Below are 26,455 nucleotides of genomic sequence, written 5' to 3'. Positions count from 1 at the left end.
AGGGGTTGGCTCTGCAGACAGAGACTCAGCCCAGTTTGTCCTTTGTTGTAGATCACTCTTCATGGGATAACAATAATGGCGGCGACCATCGTGGTGGTGGTGGTGGTGGTGGTGTTTTTTAAGATTTTATTATCTGTTTATTTGAAAGAGAGCAAACCAAGGGTGGGGGTCGCAACAGAGAGCGGGAGAAGCAGGCTCCCCTCTGAGCAGGAGCCTGAAGCAGGGCTCCATTCCAGGATCCTAGGATCATGACCTGAGTCCAGTGCAGACGCGTAACTGACTGAGCCACCCAGGCGCCCCCGCAGCTACCGACTTTATAGAATTGCTATGTCCCTGCAACTTCTTTATGAGTTTTAAGCACATTAACTCATTAACACTTGCATCAATCCTGGGAAGTTGGTGCCATTATTTCTACCACTGTAGAAACAAGTGAAGAGCTAGGGTATCTGGCCTGGATGTCTCCCCCAGCTGGGCCTGAGGGCTGGTGTTATGGGCATGGCCCTATAGGGTAGCCCTTCTACTTACGGCTCTTTCTCTCTACTGGTTCACTACACCTTGCCCGTCGTGACCTTTGTGCTAACCTGGGGTTTGCTGGTGCGAGTTTACCTGATACCAGCAATCTGGCCATGACTGGCACTTATGTGGTCTCTGTGGCCATTGATGGTGTCCAGATTTGTGGGGAGAGGACTCTTCCCTCACTGTCAGCTTTCTCAGGATGCACAGTCAGGGAAAAACCTCTGGTTTCTTATCAGGTCCTGACTGCCACACCTATTTCATTTAACCCACTGGCTTTCAAATGTTGTACCGATGAGCTTAGTAATGCATTTTGCATGACGACTAAATATGCATGTGCGTGTAACTCAGATAAAGGTTTCACGAAATGATACTTACCTGTATGAGGTACAGGTACTTTTCTCTTTTATTCCTTTCCTTTCCTTAAAAAATCTGAGAGTGATCCAGTCACAGCTAACGGGTTTTCAACCCACAAGGTGACAATCTGACTGAACTCTCCCCTCATTTTCATAGAGCTGTTCTCCCTTCTTGAGCTTGGTTCATTTTCCTGGGAATGAGGCCATTTTGGAGTTTTGGAGGCAATGTGCCTGTTGTTGCATTTTCAAATCACTGCCCCACCCTGCCAACATATATTCTACTTTCTGGGCTGAGCTGGGCACACTGGTGCTTCTCCATGGGCTGCTGTCCTCCCCAGCCCGCCAGCTCCAGGGTGAAGGTGCTCAGATGACCCTGATCTTGACCAGGTGTCAGCCCCAAGGCTGCCTCCCTACTGTCTCAGCTGGGGTAGGCTTCAGGGGAGGAGGTGGTCTTTGACTCTTCGGGCTGTCTCCACTGACTGCCCACCTTGACACACACATTCAGATTTCCAAGGTGGGCGTGCTGGACATGGGCTTCTTAGAACCCTTGCTGCCCATGGTGGGAAGACATCTAAAAGGAGGCCCTGTGGCTGATCTCTGCAGCAGCCGAGGGAAGGGTTTGATTAGTTTCCTCTTGCTGCTGTCACAATCTATCACAAATTTGGTGACTGAAAACACCAATATGTTCTCCTACAGTTCTGGTCAGAAGTCTGAAATCAAAAAAAAACAAAAAAACAAAACAACAACAACAACAAAAAGAAGTCTGAAATCAGTTTCACTGGGCTAAAGGCAAGGTGTCAGCAGGGCTGGTTCCTTCTGGAGGCTCTAGGAGAGAATACTTTTCCAGCGTCTAGTAGCCACTGCATCTCTTGGCTTGTGGTCCCTTCCTCTAACTTCGAATAGCATCACTCCAAACTGCTTCCCTCATCACTCCACCTTCTCTTGCAGTGAGATCTCCCTCTGCCTCCCTGTTAAAAAGACACTTGCCATTGTATATAGCACCCACCAAGCAATCCAGGATAATCTCTCCATCTCAGGAGCCTTAACTTAATGACACCAGCAAAGTCCCTCTTTCTACATAAATTTCACAGCTTTGAGGGATTAGGTCCTAGATATCTTCAGAGGCCACAGGAATCATCCAGGCCCTGCTTTGAGCACCGTGAGTTAGTGGCCCTCCTCAGTGAACCTAGTTCTGTGAGGTCAGGCTGGAGTTGTGTGCTCCTAAGGTTTGAGTCAGACTCAACCTTCTCCACTCCCATCTCGTGAAACAAACAAATCAAGAGTTATCAATTACTTAAGAAATAACTACTGTGTTCGACCACATCCAACATTAGGTTTACAACTCATCAATAAGTTCCTTTAGGGTCTGTGGAAGTACAGGGGGCTGCAGAATTTCATAATTGGGAGGAACTTAGAGCTCACATAAACCAAGGGTATCAAGCTGGGGCCAAATCAGCTATTCTCTAGACTTGGCTTCTGATGCTAAAGGGAGAGAGGAAGGAGTCTGGGAAATCTCTCTATGCAGCTATGCATATAAGTCCATGAATTTCCATAACTCTATTTTGCATGTCAGAAGGTGAACATTGGTTTAACCCTTTGCATCTCTTTTTTTTTTTTTTTTTTAAAGATTTTATTTATGCATCTCTTTTTGAAACATTCATCTGTAACGCTTCCAGTAGGTGGATGAGCTTCAGCTTATCTGGTTCTTAGGAGTCCAGATAGGAAAAGCATATTAATACTTTGTAAATTCTAAACAAACAAACAAAAGAAAACCAAGTTTGTAAATTCTACTTCTACTACTTTTGTTTTACGCTGCTCCTCCCATGAAATTAACCGTATCATTGTACAAAAGTGGCTGGGGTTATGAACAATTTAGTTTTTAGTTGTACTGGGGGGCAAAATGGATCATGAAGGACACTGAAGACTACTTTCTTCTACTTCCTAGTTTTGCCTTTTTTACATTTTCTTTTTTATGTTTTCTTGAAGACGAGATTTTCATTCTTTTGGGCCTCCATAGCACCACAGTGCACCCGTAGAGGTACCCACTGGATGTCTATCTTGGGAGACAAATGGAATTTACCTCCCATTTCCCTGCCTGGGTGAATTCTCTCCTTGGCTCTTCTTCCCCTTTTCCACCTCTGCCGCTCCCCTGTGCACCAGATACACCATTCCAGATGCCCTGTATGGGTAACACCCAGCACCAGATCTTCACTTTGGGAGAACTCTAACGAGAGCACTGACATTATGGGACTAGTCCAGAAAGCCTGCCCTGGGTCCTATATAGAAAGAAGGAGCACTTCATGACATAGAAGAGAAGAAGCACTCTTCTGGCTTCTTTTCTTGGTGGAACTTGGTGATACATAGTCCAGAATAAGAAATCATCCTTCTAACACTCAGTGCAACTTAATCCAAACAGCATGTGGTCACATCCAGCCTGGAATGGGTTTGGCCCAGCCAGACCAGGGCAAGAGGCCAGAACACAGGAAAAGGAGCCAAATGTTATGAAATATTCCTCTGTGCTCAGAGGGCTCACAAAGGCCTTAACAAGAATGTGGACAGGGATGCAGTTCTTGCTTATTTATTCCTGAACACAAAGCAGAAGATGGGGAAATGTTGATTGGCTTGATCCCTTTCAAAAGTGAAGAACTAAGATTCAAGGTTGGGAGTGGCTATAGCTACTGACTTCCAGGAACACCTAATTTTGCCAAGAACCTCAGTGAGGAATTGCAGGAAGTGAGGAAGGTAGGGGTGAGGGTGGGGGCAGGTGAGCTTCTGGAGGTATAACTAGAGTACTGGCATTGGACATCTCTGAGGCAACAATGCATGTACTTTAAAAATTTTGTGTGATGAAGGGAAGGCAATCAAACTCTTTGGAGAAAGAATTTCTGAGAGATAGGGAGACTTCTGCTCACTGGATGCTTGACTCCCTTCTTTTTCTTTTTTTTTAGGATAATTTTCTTCTTATTATTATGTTATGTTAGTCACCATAGAGTATGTCATTAGTTTTTGATGTACTGTTCCATGTTTCATTGTTTGCATATAACACCCAGTGCTCCATGCCATACGTGCCCTCCTTAATACCCATCATGGGCTCACTCATCCCCCCAGCCCTCTCCCCCTAAAACCCTCAGTTTGTTTCCTGGAGTCCACAGTCTCTCATGGTTCATCTCCCCCTCTGATTTCCCTCCCTTCATTTTTCCCTTCCTGTGCTCCACAAGTAAGTGAAACCATATGATAATTGACTTTCTCTTCGTGACTTATTTCACTCAGCATAATCTCCTCCAGTCCCGTCCACGTTGATACAAAGGTTGGGTATTTATCCTTCCTGATGGCTGAGTAATATTCCATTGTATAAATGGACCACATCTTTATCCATTTGTCTGTTGAAGGGCATCCTGGGTCTTTCCACAGTTTGGCTGTTGCAGACATTGCTGCTATGAACATTGGGGTGCATATCACCCTTCTTTTCACTATATCTATATCTTTGGGGGTAAATACTCAGTAGTGCAATTGCTGGGTCATAGGGTAGCTCCATCTTTAATTTTTTGAGGACTCTCCACACCATTTTCCAAAGTAGCTGCACCAACTTGCATTCCCTCAATAGTGTAAGGGGGCTCCCCTTTCTCCACATCCTCTCCAACATTTGTTGTTTCTTTGCCTTGTCAATTTTTGCCATTCTAACTGGTGTAAGGTGGAATCTCAATGTGGTTTTGATTAGAATTTCCCTGATGGCTAATGATGATGCACGTTTTTTCAGGTGTCTATTAGCCATTTGTATGTCTTCTTTGGACAAGTGTCTATTCATGTCTTTTGCCCATTTTTTGACTTATTTTTTGTGGGGGTGTTGAGTTTGAGAAGTTCTTTAATCTTGGACAGCAGTCAATTGTTTGTAGTGTCAATATCTTCTCCCATTCTGTGGGTTGCCTCTTTGTTCTGTTGATTGTTTCCTTTGCTGTGCAGAAGCTTTTTATCTTAATGAAATCCCTTCTTCCCTTACCATGGGGGATCCCCTCTCCCATCCCCTTTCCCACCTGAACTGTGTTCCCTACTGCCCTTGATGTAGCTCCCTGACCTCCTTTTCTCTTGTTACACATACCCTCCTTTCCCTTTTGGATTCTTTTTACTACTAGAAACTTTGCTGATTAGAAATCTGGTGTTAATTATAACTAATCTCCTTCTAAATGTTAATAGAGCTAGGTAGGTCTGTGTTCAAACCTTCCTTTCCCCAAGTCCCCTGTTAGATGGTCTGATGGGTTTCTTCAGACCGATCAGTTTCAGAGGCTGAGTGTTCCAGAAGAATTTTACAACTGGAGACAAAAGGCAACGGCTGTTCTGAGGTTGGAGGAAAAACCAAGGTGTATTAGTTTCCTTCTAAAGGGATTTTCAGGGGTAATGTTGATCAAGACTTAGTTTTTTCCTAATTTGCTCTATTAGAATCTAACCTTCCTCTGAACTATAATTGTTATGCTTGCCTTTGGGTTTGTTGGTGCCTTTTATCCTTTAGTATAACACTTCTCAAATGCTGTAGACTCCTGAGGTTTCAAGGATCTGTGCCTCAGTTTAGATCTGAGCCATTCAGAGTGGTAGCCACCAGCCACATACTGAAACGTGGCTGGTCTGAGCTGTGATGTGCTGTATGTGTGAAATACACACTGGATTTCAAAGACTGATTACAAAAAATGTAAAATATCTCAATAATTGTTACATGAATGATGTTGAATTGATACTGCTGTGGATATATTTGGCCAAATAAAAAATATTATTAAAGTCCATTTCACCTAGATTTTTCCCCTTTTTAAAATGTGGCCTCTAGAAAATATAAAATTTCATATGTAGTCAGCATTATATTCTTATTAGTCAGTGCTGAGTTAGATAAACAATGGCTCAGATCAGAACCTCATTCTTCAGTTCTTTTATCCTTAATAGTCAAGCTCAACAATTCCCCATTTCTTGCTTCCTGACCTTTGTTCTGATTTTTGTTTCTGGACATTTGGGGACTATAGGTATTCATTAGGCTCTGATTTTCTCATTCTAATGTACCTGGACTTTATTTGATTCATTTATTTCTGAGAAGAGTCTCTAAACTGCTGACCTCAATTTTGATGATTCTCCTAATTTACAAAAGAAAATATTTTATTTGGTCCCATATCCCCTTCAAATCATCTTTAGCACATTGTGGTTACCTACAATGCATTTTTTAAAAATAACATATGAGCACAAACTTCGATTACTTTTTTCCAGAGTCATTTGGTGTATGAGGAAGCAGACTGTTTCTAAGTTAAAAGTCTGCAAAGTAGGGCTCACTGGCCTCAGAGGTACACTAGACAATCCACTGGGTTACAGTATAAAAAAAGATATTAGAACTTCCTCTTTTTTTAAAAAAATATTTTATTTATTTATTTGACAGAGATAGAGATCACAAGTAGGCAGATAATCAGGCAGAAAGAGAGGGGGAAGCAACCTCCCTGCTGAGCAGAGAGCCCGATGTGGGGCTCGATCCCAGGACCCTGAGATCATGACCTGAGCTAAAGGCAGCGGCTTAATCCACTGAGCCACCCAGGTGCCCTGAGAACTTTTTTTTTTTTTAAGATTGTATTTATTTGAGAGAGAGAGTGAGAGAGAGAGCACAAGAGGTAGGGAGGGTCAGAGGGAGAAGCAGACTCCCTGCTGAGTGGGAAGCCAGATTTAGGGCTCCATCCTGGGACTCTGATCCTGGGACTCCAGGATCATGACCTGAGCTGCAGTCAGACTCTTAATGGACTGAGCCACTCTGTCACCCTTAGAACTGTTTACATTTGTTTTACCCAATCTTTTTCTGACTCTTCGTTTCTTGTTCATGTTTTCTAATGAACATATTCATTTATAATAATTTGTAAATATTGGGAAAGATGAGGTGTAAGTATTAGAGGGATGTGCTCAAAATTTTTACTAGTAAGGGTATGTCATCAAAAAATTTTGAGACTACTGGTTCATAGAAGGTAATTTTCCCTCCTTGTGTAAATTGACTCCCACCACTGTGTTAGTTACTCTTTTGAATATATGCAATTCATTCATTCATTCATTCACTCACTCATTCATTCATTATTAAGGATCTACTAGGTTGTCGTTGCTTTGCTGACATTTACCTGACCTCTGGGAGCCTGTATTCAGAATCTGTTGTTTTCCTGCCTGCCTCGTGGCTGGAAGAAGTTTCAGCAACCTTGAGGTGTTTGGGGGTAGAAGAATGAGTGATGGCGGCCTTTTTCTTGGGCTTGCCAAGATAGCTTTTAGGACTTAGCATGTCTTCACTGAGGATGTCTCTAGATTTAAGATTCTTCTCCTTATTGTTTTTAAAACTTGTATTTTCTGGGGCTCTTCTCCCTGATTCAGTTCTCTTCCTAGACTGAGAACCATCACTTTTTAAGACTTCTCTGGTCTTCATTCCCATCTCATGCACTAGTTATTGCCATTTGTTGAACCAGGAAGTTTCTGTCCCATCACAAGGTGACCACATCCCTGAAGTTAGACTATGGAAGCTACACAGCAGAACCTGGCCAGACATTCATGGAATCATTTGCTTGGGGTAAATGAGATTAAAATCTGAGCCTCAGGAGAATTTCAAATTACCCCCTGCCATGAACTTCAGTCTCCATCTCTGCCATAAATCCCCCAAATCCAATAGCTGTAAGTGCTTTTACCTCTTCAAAATACTTCCCTTCAGATGTGCCAAGGAGAGCATTTACTTGGGCAGGTTAAGGAGGGGTGGGGGGAGGGGAATGAAAAGAGATTTTCATTTTCAAGAAGGATTTTTCTCCTTCCTTAAGAACCCATTGTGCAGACCACCATTTGCAAGAGTAAGCTGGCTTCTTGGATATAACACCCTTTATGGTCCAACAGCACATCACATGGTCCCTTTGCCATGTTTAGCCCCTCCCAAAACTCACCTTGATCTCTCAAGGCTTCCTTCATCATTCTGTGGTAGAGTGAAAAAGTACGTGGGCTTTGGGGAAAATTCAAATCCTGCCTGTCACCGACCAGCTTTGTGACCTTGAGTAAGGTACCTTTCTAAATCCCTCTCAATGCTATACAATAACTATAGTTGTAGAAATTGTCATCTTAGTACATACATCGTGGGGTTTTGAGACTGCCTGCCTAGCACATGCTATGTGCTTGGTAAGTAAGTGGCTATTATTAATAAAGATCTGCTCTATCCATCTCTTAAGTCAGGTGTGTTCAATTTCCTGGCTAAAGTCTTTTATTTTTTTACTTGAAATGTAGTTGACACACAGTGTTACATTAGTTTTAGGTGTACATCATTGTGATTCAACAAGTTTATACTTTATGCTTTACTCACCACAAGTCTATTCCTGGCTTCTCTCTCTCTCTCTCTTTTTTTTATTTTATAGATTTTATTATTTATTTGACAAAGAGAGATCACAAGTAGGCAGAGAGGCAGGCAGAGAGAGAGGAGTCCGATGTGGGTCTCCATCCCAGGATCCTGGAAGCATGACCTGAGCCGAAGGCAGCGGCTTAACCCACTGAGCCACCCAGGCGCCCTCCTGGCTTCTCTCTTAAGGACGCTTGAGCTGAAAGGAACTTGGGTACCATCTGGTTCTGGAAGGAGCAGGAGGCATAGCAACCTGTCTGGTTTTGAGATCAAGCCCTAGACCTAATTTGAGGATAACAGATCATAAGAAACTGCTTCTGAAGTTACCTCTCAACTATGCCCAGATTTGACTGGGTCAAATGGCAGGATTCTCTCATTGCTCTTCTTTTATTTAATGAAGTAGGATATGAGAGAAAACAGTTATTTTCATTTTGAAAGAAAAATAAATGTAGCCCCAAAACACTTTTTTTCCCCCGTTGCAAAAAAGGCTGCCACCTACCCTTGACCTCTTGCAAGCTCCATTTTCCAGATGAACTGAGCAGTCCCAAAGAGGTAAGCCTCCTTTGAAGGCAGGGCCTCTCCTTGAGACCCAAGTGCAGTCTTTTGCCATCAGGGATGGAGCAAGGACTTGAGGTGGCAGCCCCTTCCCAGGGTCCTGGAGCCAGACTGTCTGGGTTCATGTCTTTGTTCTGTCCTTACATTCTCTGTGCTTTGTTTCTCTTACCTTTAAAACTTAATAATAATACTAATACCTATCTTATAAGACTGGCATATAGATTAAATGAGTTAAGAGAAGTAAAATTCTTCAAACAGTCCTAAGTACACTGTATAAGTGTGTGTGTGTGTGTATATATATATATACTTTATATAGTGAACACTGAATAAGTGTTAGTTATTGTTCGTGTGTGTGTGTGTGTGTGTGTGTGTGTGTGTTTATTTTCCCTGGAAATTGTCTGGGTTAGAAATTACAGGGGCAAAAGTCCTTTCTTGTCTTGGGGTTGCTGACATGGAAGGAAAAATCACAACTCTCCAATGAAGCTGAGCAAGGGGGCCTGGCTAGGTGGTGGCTTGGGAGACAGGCAGCCTGGGATTCTGCCCACAGTGGAACAAACAGCTCCAACCTCCTGAGACCCAACAGATCTTACTGGGAGAGGGACACTGTGTGCCTGGAAGTTGCAATGGGCTGTGACTGTTGCCTTTGCCCCCAGGCATATGTTAGACAAATTTTCCTTGCCTGGAGCCTGACTCAGGGTTCAGCCAAGGAAAGCAGAGATTGACCAGGTCTAGCATGCAGTGTTGCTCCCAGGACTGACATGTGGTTTTAATCCAGCCCTCTGAAAATATGCTTATGTATTCCCTTTCATGCGAGTCATGGTTTTGTTATGAAAATTATTTAACTGATCTTTAAAAAATGGAACAGAAACTCTGAGTTCAAAATCTCTGCCAGCCTGAGAGTCTGAGTAGTAATGAATCCATGATCAGCCAGTGCGGATTATTCAGTTTAAAAGAGAGCAGAGGGGGCGCCTGGGTGGCTCAGTGGGTTGGGCCTCTGCCCTCGGCTCAGGTCATGATCCCAGGGTCCTGGGACCAAGCCCCGCATCGGGCTCTCTCTCCGTGGGGAGCCTGCTTCTCCCTCTCTCTCTGCCTGCCTCTCTGCCTACTTGTGATCTCTGTCAAATAAATAAATAAAATCTTTTAAAAAATAAAAATAAAAATAAAAGAGAGCAGAGGTCGGGGGACAGAATGGAAGGGCCTTTGACATCTTCAGTGATGACTCCAGAACCAAGGCCAAACCTAGGTTTTGTTACACACACACACACATCACATGGCTTCCCTCTGCCCATTCTCCTACCCAGAGAACTCCCACCAAGAAACACTTTACTAATGCTCTATAATTTTCTCTGATTTTTTTTTAATTTTCTCTGATTTGATGGGGAGAGGAACCTGTGACCTCTGTCTTCTCTCCACCTCCCCTGCCCAGCATGTTATCCCATTATTCATGGCACATTAGTGGAGGTCCAGGGTTTTGTCATCTCTTTCTGACACCTGGGAATTGAGAAAAGATGGCTATGCCTCTGTTTCTGCCACTTGGTTCCTGCTCAGCAGTCAGTGGGAATCTCAGAGCAGGGCATTCTGGGAAGTGATCTGGGGAGGGAGAGCTAGAGCCCAAAATTCAGTCCTGGCTGGATTTTCCCAAAATAGATGAGCATTTCTTCCCCTGTGACCCTTTAGAAATGAAAAAAAGGTCTCCTGCTGGCTGTTATAATACAAACTGTATTCGAGTCCTTTCCTCCAAGTGTCCTTGTTTCTAAAACTGTCTAGGTACAAAGGCCACCAGGTTTGTTTTGGAATTCTTCAAAAGGGGCCTTTTCAAAAGACCTCTCTGATTTCCATTTAACTGAAATTTCTCTCAATGCCATCTACCCAGTTTATAAAAGTAACTTGTTCATGGGATATATTTGTGACCAGAGCCCTCTATTATTATCTTCATCATAGCCTAAGCCCATCTGTAATGACAGCACTATGCCCTTATTAGTCAAGGGAGGGACACTGTATTTCATTACTAAACTGCCTTTCTGTTATCTGACCAAGGGCACACACTAAGCCCAACAGAAACTACCATAGGATCTGTATTAATTTAGTTATGCTATAATAATGCTGCATAATAAACAACCTCCCAATCTAAATGGCTTATGATATTCACCAATGTCTGTGTAGAGTGGCCCAGTGGGCGTGGCCGGTTTGGCTGCAGTCCAGGGATTGGATTCAGGTCCCTTCCAGGTGCCTCACCTGGGGCATATGCCTCTGGTGGTGGAGGATGAGCAAGCAAGGAGGCAAGTCAAACCATACAAAGCACCTTCAAAGCCTCTGGTAGGATGTGGCCTATGTGATGTCCACAAACATTCCATTGGCAGAAGCACATCACGTGGCTAAGATCAGAGACAGTGGGTGGGGAGGTATTCTCTGTCTTCAGTGAAACCATGGCAAGGCGAGGAAGAAGGAAGAATAGTGAACAAGTAATACCACCTGACCCTGTCCTTCACTTCTTGTTGAACAGCAGTCTCCCACCCTCTATGGAGGCAGTGATAGGGAGTTTGGTGGCGGCTCCTGTCCCCAGCCCAGCCCAGGTCCCCAGGTTCTCAGTGGGCTGGGCTCTTTTCAACTCTCTCGGCTTTCCTTTCCACGGTGGCTAGGGAACCCAAACCCCAGTCTTGTCAAAATCTCGGTCTTTTCCTTTATTCCCTGCACAGATTTCCTTTCTGGCTCCTACCCTTTCTCTCCTCACCTTCCAACTTACTTCTAGGCCCAGTGATTCCTTCCTGTGCCATCCTTGATATCTTTGGATGGAACCTCTGTAGGACAAGACCTCCCCCACTGCCAAGGTGGCCTTTTCTTAGCTTACACTTGTAGTTCTATGATGAAAGAGTTTCTCATTCTTGAGAAACTTGAGCTATATTCCCAAATATCCTATTTTTTACTCTGATATTACAATATGCCCAATGCAAGAAGGGGGAGGGGATTTTTCAGATCCCAAAAAGGTAAAGGTAGTTTAAAAAGAGGAGGCAGAAACATTGATCCCACTACTCATCTAAATGTACCAAACCATGTGGTAGACACTCCCCATATTTTGACTCATTTGCTTCTTATGGCAATCCTTGGAGGAAGGAATTACCTCATTCTCCCCCATTTTATGACCGAGGAAATGAGCCAGAGAGGTTGTGTAACTTGCCCATGGTCACACAGCTCAAAAGAGCAGAAGCTGATCTAGAACTCAGCTATGTTTTCCTCAAATGCCCTTTTTCTCTAGCTACCCCCTTTTTCAGTCCTCTTCCTCTGCAGCTGTGGGTGGATGTGACTGCCAGGCCAGTGGGTATTTTCTTTGAGAATTAAGAGGAAGGAGGGCGTCTTGGAGAAAGGGTGGATGTGGGGGTTGAGGAGGGCAGGAGAAAGCGAGCAGCTGGAGAAATAGTGAAGGTCACACCAGTCCTCTTTCAACGCAGGGCAGGAAAGATAGTGTGTGTGTGTTGGCTGGGAGTTCTGGGGCGGGTTCAGCTGGCAAACGTGAAGCGATGGGGTCTGTTGGGTCCCATCCCCAACTTCCTAGTATATCATGCATCATTCCCCTTTCCCCCTCTCTGATGTCCTCTTTGTTATTCAGCTGAATATTTCTCTTCAGAGGATGTTTTTTCAATTTGATCAAAGCTGCTATTCTTTTCCCAAAGCTTTACTTGGGTGGCCCTGTGCGGACATCTGCCCATGACTGTTTTGAACCTTTCTCTCTCTGCACAACTGCACAATTGCCAACTTTCTCCAGGTTGTCTGAAGCCAAGTAAGACCGAGAAGAGGATCAAAACAGTCTGTCTTCTTCAAACATGTTTGAAAAGATGATTTATTTTTCCTTAGTGGTATCCAAAAGTTAGAGAATACAGATTACAAATCCAACATGAAAACATATTTTTCTTTTTAGAAGGAAAAAAAAAAAACACCCAACCAGGTTTCTTTTCCTATAGCCATTTCTCTTTATCGTTTTAATTCAAAATATTGGTATTCTTGCCAGCTGTGGGACCCTGGGCAATTGTTAGCACTCTGGACTTTTCTGTTCTCTCAGCTGTAAAGTAGGAAGGAAATCATTTCTATTTCCCTTGTATGCGTGAGGATTTAATGAGATAATAACTGATATACGATGAAGTTAATATCAGTAAGGAGTGGGACCCAACGACTTCATCTCCCGGTGTCTTCTGTACAGAAATGCTCAGTTTCCCCCCAGAGATGCATGTTCTGTGTGTTCCATGCAGCACTATTTGCTGTAATAAAAATTCTCCCTGTAGAGGAATGGTTAAAGAAATTATGGAATATTCACATTGTGAACTATTAAGCAATAATTAAGTAACTCTATATAGACAAATAGGGAAAAAGCTTCAGGACATCTTATTATGTCCAACAAGCAAGTTGTGGAATGGTCCTCTTTTTTATGCTAAAAGTAATTACCATGTGTAGTAGATGAAAAAGTAATCCCCCAAAAGACATCCATGTATTAATCCCTGAAACCTATGGATGTTACCTTATTTGGAAAAAAACGGTCTTTGAATATCTAAGTTAAGGATCTTGAGATGGGCTGCTTTCCTGGATTGTCCACAAGTGAGCCCTAAATGCCATCATGCGTGTTCTTATAAGAGGGAGACAAAGAGAGTTCTGATGCACATAGGCATTGGGGCACCTGGGGGGCTCATTAGGTTAAGCATCTGCCTTCAGCTCAGGTCATGATTCCAGGGTTCTGGGATCAAGCCCCAAGTCAGGTTCCCTGCTCAGTGGAGAGTTTGCTTCTCCCTTTGTCCCTCCTACCACTCATGCTCTCTCTCTCTCAAATAAATAAATAAAATCTTAAAAAATAGAGACACCTGGGTAGGTCAGTCATTAAGCCAGGGCCTTCAGCTCAGGTCATGATCCCAGGGTCCTGGGATGGAGCCCTGCTCACCAGGAAGCCTGCTTCTGCCTCTCCCATTCCTCCTGCTTGTACTCCCTCTCTCACTATGTCTCTGTCAAATAAAAAAATCTTTCAAAAAATCTTTAAATAAATAAATAAATATATATATTCCTTAACTTAAACAGTTAAAAAAAAAAAAAAAAAAGGAGGCATAGTGACCACAGATTGCGGCCTCCAGTCAAGGAATGCCAGCAGCCACCAGAGCTGGAAGATTGCCCCTAGAGCCTCCGCAGGGAGCTGGTACCTTGATTTTGGCTTAGTGAAACTGATATTGAATATATTTTTGTTATTTTAAGCCATCAGGTCTGTGGATGTTTATTATGGCAGTCACAGGCAATTACTGCTTCATGACAGGCCTGCGTGTCTTAATGCAAAGGAAAGAAACAGGCTGACAAAGATGCATATCCAAATTATGACTGTGGTTCCCTCCAGAGAGGGGAAAAGATTTCACATTCTGTTTGATTTTCTTAACATTATTTGGGGTTTTCACTGTGCTTATTAATGCATGTAGTGTGTGTGTGTGTGTGTGTGTGTGTGTCTGTCTGTCTGTCTGTCTGCCTATCTATCTTTTAAATAGTAATAAAGACCAAATTAAAAATCTATCTAATCAGGACAAAATTTAGAATTTCACTTCAGGAGACAAGAGGTAATGACATCTTACGAGGTGACAAGAATCATCTGTTTTACAGAAAAGAGGCTCATTTCCCTGCCTCTCAGATTTGTCCCTCTGAAGGATAGTCACTGAGCATTTATCCACTGACTTTTGTCTCCTTTGGGCTGAGGGTTGTCACCAAGGATATTAACTTGCCCTGTGCCTCCCTGCAGAGCAGGCAAGAAAGTAAAGTGAATCAGGCACTTGAGTGGGAAGCTGGAAGTGTGCAAGGGGACTGTCCACTGTGGGGGCTGCTGGAATCTGTTGGCGTCCAAGAGGACCACAACGTGGGACACCAAAAGCATCTTCTACAGAGAGGAAGTTCCTGGAGCCCCAAACAGGGAAGAACCCCAGAATCGAAGGTGCCCTTCTTGCCAGCAGACTTGCAGTGCCCTAGGCCATGGAATGGTGTTTGTCCCTCTTTGAAAACCCCTCTTATCTTGAGGACTCATTTCATATGGAGCTTCCTGTGTGACAGGCACTGTGATAGTCCCAAGACATAACAGTAAGGGAGCCAGAGTCCCACCTGTGTGGATCAACAGGCTTTAAATGATCAAATAGAGTAGTGAAAGGCTGTGCTCAGGGAGGAGCAGCATGTTATGGGAGCACATAGCTAGGGCATCCGGCCCATGGAGGGGCTTCCCGGGGAGGACCTAAAGAACGAGAATGGGGAGAGAGGGATGTTCCAGACAGAGGGAACATGTGTGAAGTGGAGATAGAGAGGGTCTGGCGCTGACCAGGAATTCAAAGAAGTTGAGCAAGGCTCAAGCACTTCAGGCATTTAGACTTTCTCCAAAGAGGCTTTGAGGGATATGATCAAGTGTGTGGAGAGTGGAATGTAGAGGAGCAGGAGTGGAGGGAGAGACCAATTAGGTGTCCTAATAAAGAAGGGGGTGCCTCAGCCCAGGTAGACACAGAGTGGCCAATGAGAAATGAACTGATGCCAGAGATATGTAGGAGGGAAAATTGCAAGACTTGGATGTATGGGCCAGAGGGAAAGTTGGAATGGAGATCAGGCCCAGATTTTTGGCTTGGATATCTGGGTGGATGGCACTACCTTTCAGCAGATTGGAAACAGGAAGAGCACTTTAGTGCCCCTTCCAGTCAGCGATGGGAGAAGAATTAGGCACAAACAAGTCAGCTGCAAGAGACTAGGAGCAGGGGACAACAGTCGTGACTGCTGCCACGAGCAACTCCACAGTCTCACTTTTATTAGATAGAAACAATAGCCAACAGAAGAACCGATGAAGGTCAAACGTTAGTCACGTCTTGCAGGCAAGCAAGGAGGAGGATAGAGTTTATAGTTAACCAAGCACATTCAAAGGACTCATCTAAACAATGGGCGCTTCTGGGAAGAGAAAGGAGCGATAATGGAAAAGGGAAGCAGGCGGTTTTCGTTCCACCCTGAGCTGACCGGGCGGGCGTTCCCGGGTGCTCGGCTTCTCTGAAGCAGGCGGCGTTCCGCCCTGGACGGGCCAGGTGTTCCCGGCTGCCCGGCTTCTGTGAAGAGGCGGCCTTCCGCCCTGAGGGAGCCGGGCATCCACAGCTGCCCAGCTTCACGGTCGTACATCGTCCTTCTCCCCAAAGACCTGTTGCCAGTATATGTATTTCTTAAGGCCATATCTAAATGTGCTTGGTAACTAGTAAAATCCTCCAGGGGTTACAGTTTAGGTAACTAGTAAAATCCTCCAGGGGTTACAGTTTAAGTAACAAATTGTTCCGAGGGGCAGCAGCACTTTAGAGGTGGGGGAGATGGTAGAAATCACATGAAGTAGGGAACATCTGGTTGACCTAGTGATTCCTTCCCCTCTCTGTGACTCTGAGAAATCCCACTGTGATAGGTGGGCCACCTCTCTTCCTGCTCCATGACACTCTTGAAGGGTGGTCTCTTGGGGGTGGTAAATGGCCAGTGTACCTGGGGGCTGCAGTCCATTCCCACAAGGCTAGTGATTCGATCCTGTGAACATGTACAGAGGGAGCCAAACTCTTGGACTTCGCAGAGCTGTTTGGGTGCTGTGGCTCCGGACCACAGAAGTTGGAAGAAGTTGGTGGTTCTGTGGCCTGGCCCAGTCACTGCATTCTGTGAGGGCATATTACTTTTTTCTTAAAAATGTGCCACTAAGGCCTGTTACTATGAACATAAACTCTGCATTCTTGCCACTGTCTCCTGGAAACCATCTGAAAGCAGCAAAGAGAATGGAAGACAAAACGCACATTTCTTTTTCCTTTTTTTGAAGCAGAGGAGAGGATACATGAAGAACCTGCTCACAAGCCAGATTTGCAGGAAGTGCTCTGGTCACGATTTCAAATTCAGCTCAGGCTCCGCTATAGGAGCCTCTTTCAACTGACTCATCCAACTCATGAAAGGAATTCAACCTCCATATAGAGACACTGTGAGAAAAAAAGGGAACAATGAATAGCAAAGTTTATGAACAGATTAAGGTCACCCTGAAATAGGTGAAAATTTTGAGCAACTGCTTCATTATCAATTTTTAAAGCTTAATGGAAAAATGCCCTCTGTGAAGAAGCATTACAAAGAGAAATGCAAGAACTCAAGAAAAAATGGTAAGACAGTAAGATAGCAGGAAGAAGTGAAATATGAGCTGGAAAGAAATAGGAGAAAATAGAAATTAATAGGAATTTGGTAGAAATTAAAAAGTACACAAGGATGAATGAATATTGGGGAAAGCACAATCAGCTAAATAGAATATAGGAATAAGAAAAATGAACAAACGGAAATGAAAATGGTTAGAAAGGACAGAGAGAAGATGAAAGATAAACACAGGACAGACAAAGGAGGTCCGACACATATGTAATTCGAGAGCCTAAAAAAATAAAAATAAAAATAAAATAGTGGAGTGGAAAACATTTAATATTTAGTCTAAGAAAACTTGGGTGAAATAAAAATCTAAATCTACCTTTTCTAACAAGGTATATTACGCCCAGCAAAACTGACTTAGGAAAGTCAACACTGAGATATGTTCTGTTAACACAGGGACTTCAAAGTAAACAAAAGATCACCTCACACCTGTCAGAATGGCTCTTATCAAAAAGACAAGAGATAACAAGTGTTGGCACGATGTGAGGAAGAGGGAACCCTTGTGCACTGAGGTTCCTCAGAAAACTACAAGATAGAACTATCAGATGCTCCATCAATCCCACTTGGATGTATTTATCCGAGGGACTTGAAATCAGTGTCCTTTTTAAAATTATTTTTATTAACATATAATGTATTATTAGCCCCCAGGGTACGGGTCTGTGAATCTCCAGGTTTACACATTTCACAGCACTCACCATAGCACATACTCTCCCCAATGTCCATAACCCCACCCCCTCTCCCTACCCCACTCCCCCCAGCAACCCTCAGTTTGTTTTGTGAAATTAAGAGTCTCTTATGGTTTGCCTCCCTCCTGATCCCATCTTGTTTCATTTATTCTTTTCCTACCCCTCAAGCCCCCCACGGTGCATCTCAGTTTCCTCATATCAGGAAGATCATATGATAATTGTCTTTTCTCTGATTGACTTATTTCGCTCCACATAATACCCTCTAGTTCCATCCACGTCATTGCAAATGGCAAGATGAAATCAGTGTCTTGAAGAGACATCTCTACTTCTATGCTCATTGCAGCATTATTCAAAATAGGATTTGGAAACAACCTGTGTCCACTGATCGATGAATGGGTAAAGAAAATGTATACATAAGCAAAACAGTATTATTCGGCCATAAAAAAGAGAGAGAGAGAGAAGGAAATCCTGCCATTTGTGACAACATGGATGAACTGGGAGGGCATTAGGCAAGTGAAATAAAGCAGGTGGAGAAATACTATATGGTACTAGATGGAATCATTTGTATGTGGAATCTAAAAAAAAAAAAAGAAAGAAAGAAAGAAAGAGTAGAACGGTGGTTGCCAGGGCCTGGGAGGGGGCAAGGGGAATGGGGAGACGTTTGTCAAAGAATACAGAGAATTTATTAGGTGAGTAAGTTCTGAGGATCTAATGACGGCAGGTGACTGTAGTTAAGAATACCGTATTGTACACTTGAAATTTGTAGAGAGTAAATCTTAAGCATTTTCAACACCCACCCACAAAGGCAACTAGGTGAAGTGATGGGTGTGCTTCAAAACTTGATTGTGGTGATCATTTCACAATGTATATGCAGATCAAATCATCCCATTCTATACTGCAAATATATGCAGTTTTATCTGTAAATCGCACTTCAACAAAGCTGGAAAAAAATGTAAAGAAAAAGAAAGAATTCTTACAGCAACCAGGCAGGATGAACAGTTGCCTCTGTTCAGTGGAGCAGGACCCACAAGCTATTCAGAGAAACTGGGCCAAAATATTTTCTTTCTAGCCAAACTTTCCTTCGGGTGTGAATGCTGCAGAAAAATAGTTTTGGGAAGGCAGGAACTCAGAGAATTTTGTTCCCATGAGCACTTCTTGAGGAAATTATGGATTTGGGGCTTCTGTCAACCAAGAAATAATGAAAAACTAGGGCAAAAGGGACAAGGGTATGAAAAGAATGTACTTCACTAAAACCTGAACAAATGCGAATATTGGACAAAAGGGATAGAATGTACAAGTTTTATATTCTAGCAACATAAAAATGATACAAGTATACCAATTTGGAAGGGGAATCAGGGAGGAAGAATAAACACACTATTCATTAATAAGAGTAGAGAACCAAAGAATATCATTGAAAGACACCAAATATAGTAGAAATGTAGGCATATTTACTTGTACAAAGGCAAACATTAAAATGATAATGCAGGTGGTTAATATTGAATAGCAGAAGAATGGTAGGGGGCGGGGACAAGGAAAGGTGCTAATTTTATGATTGTTCTTATAGGGATTTAAAGTCACTGTTTAAAGAGCTAGACAACCAAGGGCATACAAGCAGCAAAGTATACACCACAAAACAAAATAAAGGTAACTGAAAACAGAGTGAAAGAATTCCAAATTATAAATAGAAAAACTATGCCGTAAAGTTTAATGACAAACAGACTAAACACGTCTAGCATATCAAGTAACATAAATGGGCTAAACCTACCTAGTGAAAGAACACAGAGCTGTTCTGGTGGGAACGTGTTTGTACATATACATGTGTGTGTCTGCGTATATATGTGTATGCATTTGTGTGTATGTGGCGGGGGAGGGGGAGATACAGAGCACACAAAAGTCCTCTCCTAAACCTTTACTCCACCATAGACCATGACAGAACCCTCTAGACAGGTTTGAAAACCATTGTTCGAGCGCATCTCCAGCAAGCAGGAGAGATTCCAGATGGAATCCAGGTTTGTGGGATTGAATGTGAGAACCCAGCCCACACTGATGAGGAAGATCTCCTCTAGGCTGCCCTGTGGCTCTGGGGGCCTTGCCTGGAGAGGGAGGAACTCCAAACCTTGCCTTCCTCTGATCCCCCATTGCTATTCAGCATGCCAGCCCCTACCCTGCCCTGCCTGAAGCAGGGTGTTCAGGATCGGGATAGCCCGACCTTGGGACATAGACGCACCTGTCGGCTCCCAGCAGCCTAGGCACCTCAGAGTGAGGTGACGAGGGGTGGGGCCTGAGAATTCGCTTTTCCAACAGGTTTCCAGGTGATGTGGATGCTACTGGTCCAGGAACAACATGTTTAACAATCACTGCCCCAGAGTGTGTCCTTGCTGACACACAAGGAGCTGGTGCTACCACATCTGTGTGCTAAGAAAGGCCAGGGCACCTAACTTCCATGGGAGCAAGATTCCAGGCAAGGACTGAGCCACATGGCCACAGAGAAGCTGGGCAAGGTCATGTGCAGCTGGGCAGCCTCGTGCCCAGGAAAAGGGAAAAGCACATCTGGGAAACCATTAGGGATCTATGGAGTGGGCTCAAGGTCTCACCTGGAGATGAAAAAAGAGGGGTGAGGGACAGGTGTGAATAAGAGATGCTTAGGGCGCTTGGTGACTGGTGTCATGATGGTGGCTTCTCCGAGGTGGGAGAAGCCTGGATCCAACTGCGAGGATCAGCAAAGTCTACCCTGGAAGGCAAAGCAAGCTCAGCTTTGAAGCAGAGGCTGACTTGGCTATGGTTGCCATTCCTCCCTTGAAGGCAATTAAGCGTACTGTGCCATCTCTTCCCTCTTCATACACCCAAGCTGTTGCATTCACTGTCCCTGTTGTGCTGTGGATTGGGTCTGACATTTTCCCAGGTCTCAAAATTTCTTCTTCTGTCCTGTCCCCCAGGCATCTTGGCTCTGGAGAAGGCTGCGTGGCAAGAGGCGATTGGTGATGGCATTCTGCCTCTTGATGACTCTGACTGTGGTGACTGTCACCCGCTTCCCCCCACAGCATCCAGCCACTGGTCCAGATGCGGGTCCCATGGAGCCCCAGGATGTCACTGGAGCCCCTGGCCCCCACAGATGGCAGGCTCTGAGTTCCAGCTGGAGGCAGCAGGCCAGAGACCTAGAGGTCTGGAGGGGTTGGCCCTCGCCTAGGAATTCCATCCCTGTGTGTGCTAAGGAGCAAGGCCATAGAGGGACAGTGGACAGAAGCAGAAGGTCCCTGAGAGGGGATAGCAGGCATCCAGGGAGGGTCAGGAGGGACATGACTTTGGCCTCTCTAGGAGATATGAGATTCAGTAGCTCACGTCTTGTGCTCCTGAGGGATGATGAGGACAGGAGTCCAAGAGCCAAAGACTTGAGTCCCCCCTGGCATGACGATCCCATCGGAGAGGCACAGAATGCGACTGGCACCCCAACTGGCCCTGTCACAGGACGCGGCATGACAGCTTTACAGGCTTGGAGAGCTGCTGCTGGACTAACCCCACGGCCCTACCCAGTGGCAGGCAGGAATCTGCCAGGAGCGAGGAACAGAGCCTTGACGGGTAGGCAACCAGCAGGGCATCCTACCCCGGCTACAGGGGCTCGTCGGTGGCCTGTCTCTGTTGGGGAGCTGCAAGAATCTGTCTGGTGTGATGCCGAGCCCCCTGAGCTGTGGCGTAGCTTGAGGGCCAGTGGGCAGATTCCCCCATGGCTCACAGAGCATGATGTGCAAGCGCTTCAGCTGTTGGCCCAGGGGCAGGTGGTGGGCAAAGCCAGGGTCCCCGGCCACGGGCAGGTGCTGCAGGTTGGCTTCTCCAGTGAGGGTGCCCTTCCGAACATGTCCTCTGGGCTCAGCCATCTCTGCTCCCAGGGGCTCTGTGGCCTGATCAAGAGGCCAGGGGACCTGCCAGAGGTCCTGTCCTTCCACGTGGACCGGGTGCTGGGGCTGCGCCGGAGCCTACCTGCCGTGGCCCGGAGCTTCCGCAGCTCCCTGCTGCCCTACCGATACACAGATGGCAGCCCCAGGCCTGTCGTCTGGTGGGCGCCGGATGTGCAGCACCTGGGGGACCCAGACAATGACCAGAACTCTCTGTCCTTGGGCTGGCTGCAGTACCAGGCCTTGCTGGCACATGGCTGTAGCTGGCCGAGCCAGGCCCCCTGCCCGCCCATCCACCACACTGAGTGGGCCCGCCTGGCGCTCTTCGACTTCCTGCTGCAGGTACGCAGGGCTGGGCAAGGTGAGGGTGGAAAGTGGTGGTGGGGAGTGTCGGGGGGACAGATAATGGGATTTGGAATGAATTGAGACCCTGGAGTTGCCCTCCTGAGGATGGTCTGGGGGACTCCCCCTCCAGTCCTTGTCTTTTGACCACCAAGCCCCTGTTCTTGTTATTTTTCTGCCTCTGTGTTTATCCTTCAAGTGGTGTCCTGGAATCTGCTCATGTGGGCTTCCAAGAGCCGAATGCCAGAATTTTCAGGAATTGTGTGACCTGGTTGAGAAACACAAGCATTATTAAAAGTGAGGTGATATCAAGTAATAATATAATCAGTTATATTAGAAAACAGGTGATAAATACTCAGAACTCATTGATTCCTAATGATTTCACTATATTTTACTGCTCTCTGTACTTTTTAGGTTATTTGCATCTATATAGTAAGTATTATATAATGGTGAGCTGCTACTCATCCCCTGTCAACTCCATATCCAGTCATGTTGGTGGCTTGAAATTGGCCGGGGGTGGGAGTATTGCCACCATGGTTGCCAGTGAATGCTGCTAATCAGGACTCCCCACTACTTCTGAGAGCTGGGTGTCAAACATTTATCAGCACATCCCTGTTGATGACATGATATCCTTGAATCAACAAGGATTCAAGACTATTACCTAATTCAAAAAAGAAAGTGATTGTGGGGAGACGCAGAGACCCAGGAGGATAAAGGGACGATTCTGGGGTGGGGAAGTATGAGAAAGAATTCTGGCCCCGCAAGGTCAGCTGAGGTCCCTGCCGTGCCAGAAGTTAACCCTGGAGTTTCTGGGGATTCTAGGGAAGGATCGGGTGGTCGGGGCACAGGGTTAACGGGGGGACTACAGGCACTGGCTGTTTACCAACGATGAACAGTGTGGCTGTGCTGGGGCTGGTCGCATATCAGCTGTGGAGACACATGTGCAGAAATGTGTCCAGAAATTAAGACCAAAAAGAAAAAAGCTCACGACAGGTGGAATTGTGTGCTAAATGCAGACTGAGCCCGCCCCCGTTTCTCCAGGGATGCCTACTGAGGAAAGACATCCACATGAGCCCTCAGATTCACGGGCTGGGGTGAGTGGATGAGCCACAGGACAGGGTTCGGGCAGCCACAGGCCCACTGTATTTGGTCCATCCGGGGTTGGTTCCCCTTGTGTTTTTAGAAAATTCTTAGACAATGTGTAATACTTTGGAGATTGCCCATAAAATTCCGACTTCCTTTGAAACATTGGATAGTTTAGTAACATTGGGCGTCTATTCCATATGGCAGTGATCAGCCTGAGCCGAGGAGGGACACCTGCTTCAGGGGCTGCCTTGCTCTCCTTTTGGGCATAGGCCCTACCCCTTATTTTCTGACACCTGCCTACCGCCCCATCTCCGGAACCATGGATGCTACCTGTCGGCCGGTGGGTGTTGGTTTCCAGTCCGTGGGCTTCGCTGCTCTCCTGAGGTACTTCTGGCTTCTCCAGCCTGTGTCCACAAAGGTTGCTTTGTGAACAGAGAGGAGTGTGTAGCCTCGTGGTCAGCATGGGTTTGGCATCAGACAGAGCTGGGCTCAAGCCCCCCACTCACAGACCCCTTCTGTTGGATGACCCTGAGCCGATTACTTTTCCTTGGAGATTCACTTTTCTTACATCGAAAATGGGACTGGATGCCTTGACCTCACCCCCTTGGGTCTGACCATTAAAATGTGTGGTAGCTTCTAATTGCCAGCACCTGTGTCAGTGGGCTTGCTTGAGGTGACAAGTGACAGGCTGGATGCTGGGGAGCTAAGGCTCTCCAGGTGGTGTGACCAAACATCCAGGTTAGGAAGAAGTTTCTTAGACCACAGGACCTACAGTCCTGGGCAAACAGGGTGGGCTGCTAGTCTGCTTCCAGGAGCAGCCTCCGGGCACTGATGGGAGCCAGGGTATAAAACCCCACCTCCCTGGTGAGGGTGGCTGTGTGCATGCCACGTGCGTCCTTACCAGGACTGAGCCCTGATTACTCACAGTGGTCACTGCTCACCCTCTGTGTCTCACAGCCTTGAGATTAGAGGCACTTCCTTGCAAAGCCCCAGTCTAGCTAATGTGCACAGCGCAGTTTTTCTGCTACACACAGAGCCCCTGTGTGCATCTCCCAGAGTCACTGTGTGGACCCTTCCTCGGCTGCCAAGCCCTGTCATGGGGACAGAAACCTCAGCAGCCAAGGCACACTCAGGTTCGGTGTGTGGTCAGATGCTACTTGGCTAGCCTTGTGCCACCTCTTCCTTGGTTTGCTGAACACCAGTCCAGTCCAACACCCCTGTCTGGCTGGGGCTGCCTTCCTACAAGCCACTAGCAAGTCAGAGAGAGGAAGGTTTCAGGATGTGGGTTTCCCAGCACAGGAATGCGAGGTGACTTCTGACTGGGAACTGAGTACAAACTCCGTATACTGCCCCCTCATTGGTTTGGTGTTATCCCATATAAACACTCGCTTTTTTGTGTTTGTGTATCACAAATACCATTTCCCCAACAAAATACACAACCACCGTACACATCCACATTCCTTGTACTCCCACAAATAATACTCCATGCTCTGTAAACCCCATCTAACACCTCGTATTAGTGATTGCAGAGATGCTAAGAAATCTATCCAGAACTCAGTGTCTTAAGATACCAGCTCTTTATTTCCATTGAGGGAGGGTGTACAACACACACCAAAGTTGTCTCACGTGGGGGCTAGAGCTAGGTTATTTACACACTAACTCTCAACTGTCAGCGGCTGAGACAGCTCGTAAGGGCACTGACCTCCTGGCTCCTGTGGTCTGGCCCGTGTGCTGGCCAGCCAAACCGGATCCCTCAGCCAGAAAGGGGCCATGGCAGAGAACTGCCGCCCTTGTCCTAGAAAGCCATCAGTACATATGGGAAGGGTGGGTCCCAGGGGACTAGTGGGAGGACACTCACAACATCTGAAACTCCTAATGAAAAAGTCAAGAGCAAGTTCTGGCAGGTGGTATGACTGGGACAGGGCTCTCAGCTAATCAGCTGTTTGGCTACAAGAGATAAAGGACTAGTTGTGAGTAGGTAGCAGCCCACCCACTCCAGGCTGTGTCATGTAAAGAAGCAGGACCGAGAGAGAGTCCGCCACTTCTGAACAGATCAGTGCGAAGCTGGTTCAACTCGGGTGGACAAAACGGGTGGGAGAGTGTGTCGGTGTGTTCGTTGGGTGGGACTCAAGGTCGGGGGGCGTGGGGGTGCCCTGCAAGCAGAGTTGTATTCACTCTGGTAAAATGTAGAAAGGCCTTCTCCTCTTGGGCCCGTGATGATGGCACAGCCAGGCCCTGGTCAGGAAGAGATAATGACCATCACATTCATTGTGAGCCTTCACAATGGGCTTTCGTAAATCCAGCCTGAGAGGAGTTGTGCCTGGGACCCAAGGGGGCCTTGACCCAGAGGCCAGAGTGAGGGCAGGAAGTGCTAGGGGAGTTGGGCTCATTTCTATTTTTTTCTTTTTTAAAGGGACCTCTTTTCTCACACTGTGCTTCCTCTTAGAGAGCGTGTGATTGGCTAGATGGTGAGTGAGATGTGGAGAATTCAGACAGACTGGGAGTTGGTAATTTGGGCTCATGAGAGCTTTTCTACAGCCCCTGTTGTGAAGGGCCTACAGGTCCCCAAGAGTGGAGATCCCAGGAAGCCTCACCTGCCATCATCTTGGCCCAGGTCATCATCTTTCCTTACCTGGACTAACACGACAGCCCTCCGATGTGTTTCCCTGCCTCCACTTATGTCCCCTCCAATCCAGTGGCCTTACAGAAGTCTTCCCCAGGCAGACCCTGAGCCCAAGATTCCAGGGAGGTCTTTTATCTGTGGGACAATCTCAGGAAATACCTGAAGGGAGGTGGGAAGTGAGAAGACGGAACAGGCAGCTGATAAAGGGCATGGTATCAAGCAGGTCACCACGTGGGTGACTGGGGCTTAGTTCCACAGGAAAATTTCTGAGAAATGGTATAAAATACATGCTCAGAATTTGCCTACCAAGAGGTGAGGGACTCAGGTATTTATAGCCAAATATCCCATCAATCTTTGGTTAAGGGCTGCTCCTGGTGGCCTTTCTCCAAATTCTCCCTGGAATTTGGAGAAAGGCCCCAGACAAAACCATAGAGCAGCTGCAAGTTGGAGGGTGAGCTCTGAAGTTCACACGGAAGTGTTCAGATGCAGAGAGCACACTTCTAGGATCATAAATCAGATCATGTCCCACTTCCCCATTAAAACAATGTAAGGCCTTCTCAGTGCCCTTAAGATCAGGTTTTCCAAGGCCCCATATTCTTCAAGGACCTTCAAGGATCTGTCTGCAGCCCCATCTCTTGGCACTTGGCCTTGATTAGTTTCTAAACACACCCAGCTCCTTCTGGTGCAAGGCATCTGACTTGGACTTGCTTCTGACTCCTCCCCAGGCTTCAGCAAGTCTGACCACTCCTCATTGTTACTCTCTTTCTCTTTCATGGCATCCTGTCTAGTCCCTCTCTGATTCCCAGCACAGTATATAAGTATTTTATTTATTTGTTCATGTGTTTATCATATGTCTC

General features: G+C 45.9%; 1 protein-coding gene across 2 annotated transcripts in view; it reads left to right on the top strand.

Annotated features, from left to right (window-relative positions):
• GASK1A (golgi associated kinase 1A) overlaps positions 1-26,455 on the top strand; it is a 56,780-nt gene that overhangs the window by 16,601 nt on the left and 13,724 nt on the right. For both annotated transcript variants that reach the window (XR_014309970.1, XM_082724484.1), the window contains exon 2: positions 20,594-21,889. Coding sequence is in view for 1 of the 2 variants with exons in the window: in XM_082724484.1 (XP_082580610.1) it covers positions 20,594-21,889 (1,296 nt within the window). In the remaining variant the exon portion in view is untranslated. The remainder of the gene's footprint in view (positions 1-20,593; positions 21,890-26,455) is intronic.

This window comes from Mustela nivalis (assembly GCF_964662115.1).
Source record: "Mustela nivalis genome assembly, chromosome: 1".
NCBI lineage: Eukaryota > Metazoa > Chordata > Mammalia > Carnivora > Mustelidae > Mustela > Mustela nivalis.
This window is presented reverse-complemented; position numbering and strand designations above follow the sequence as displayed.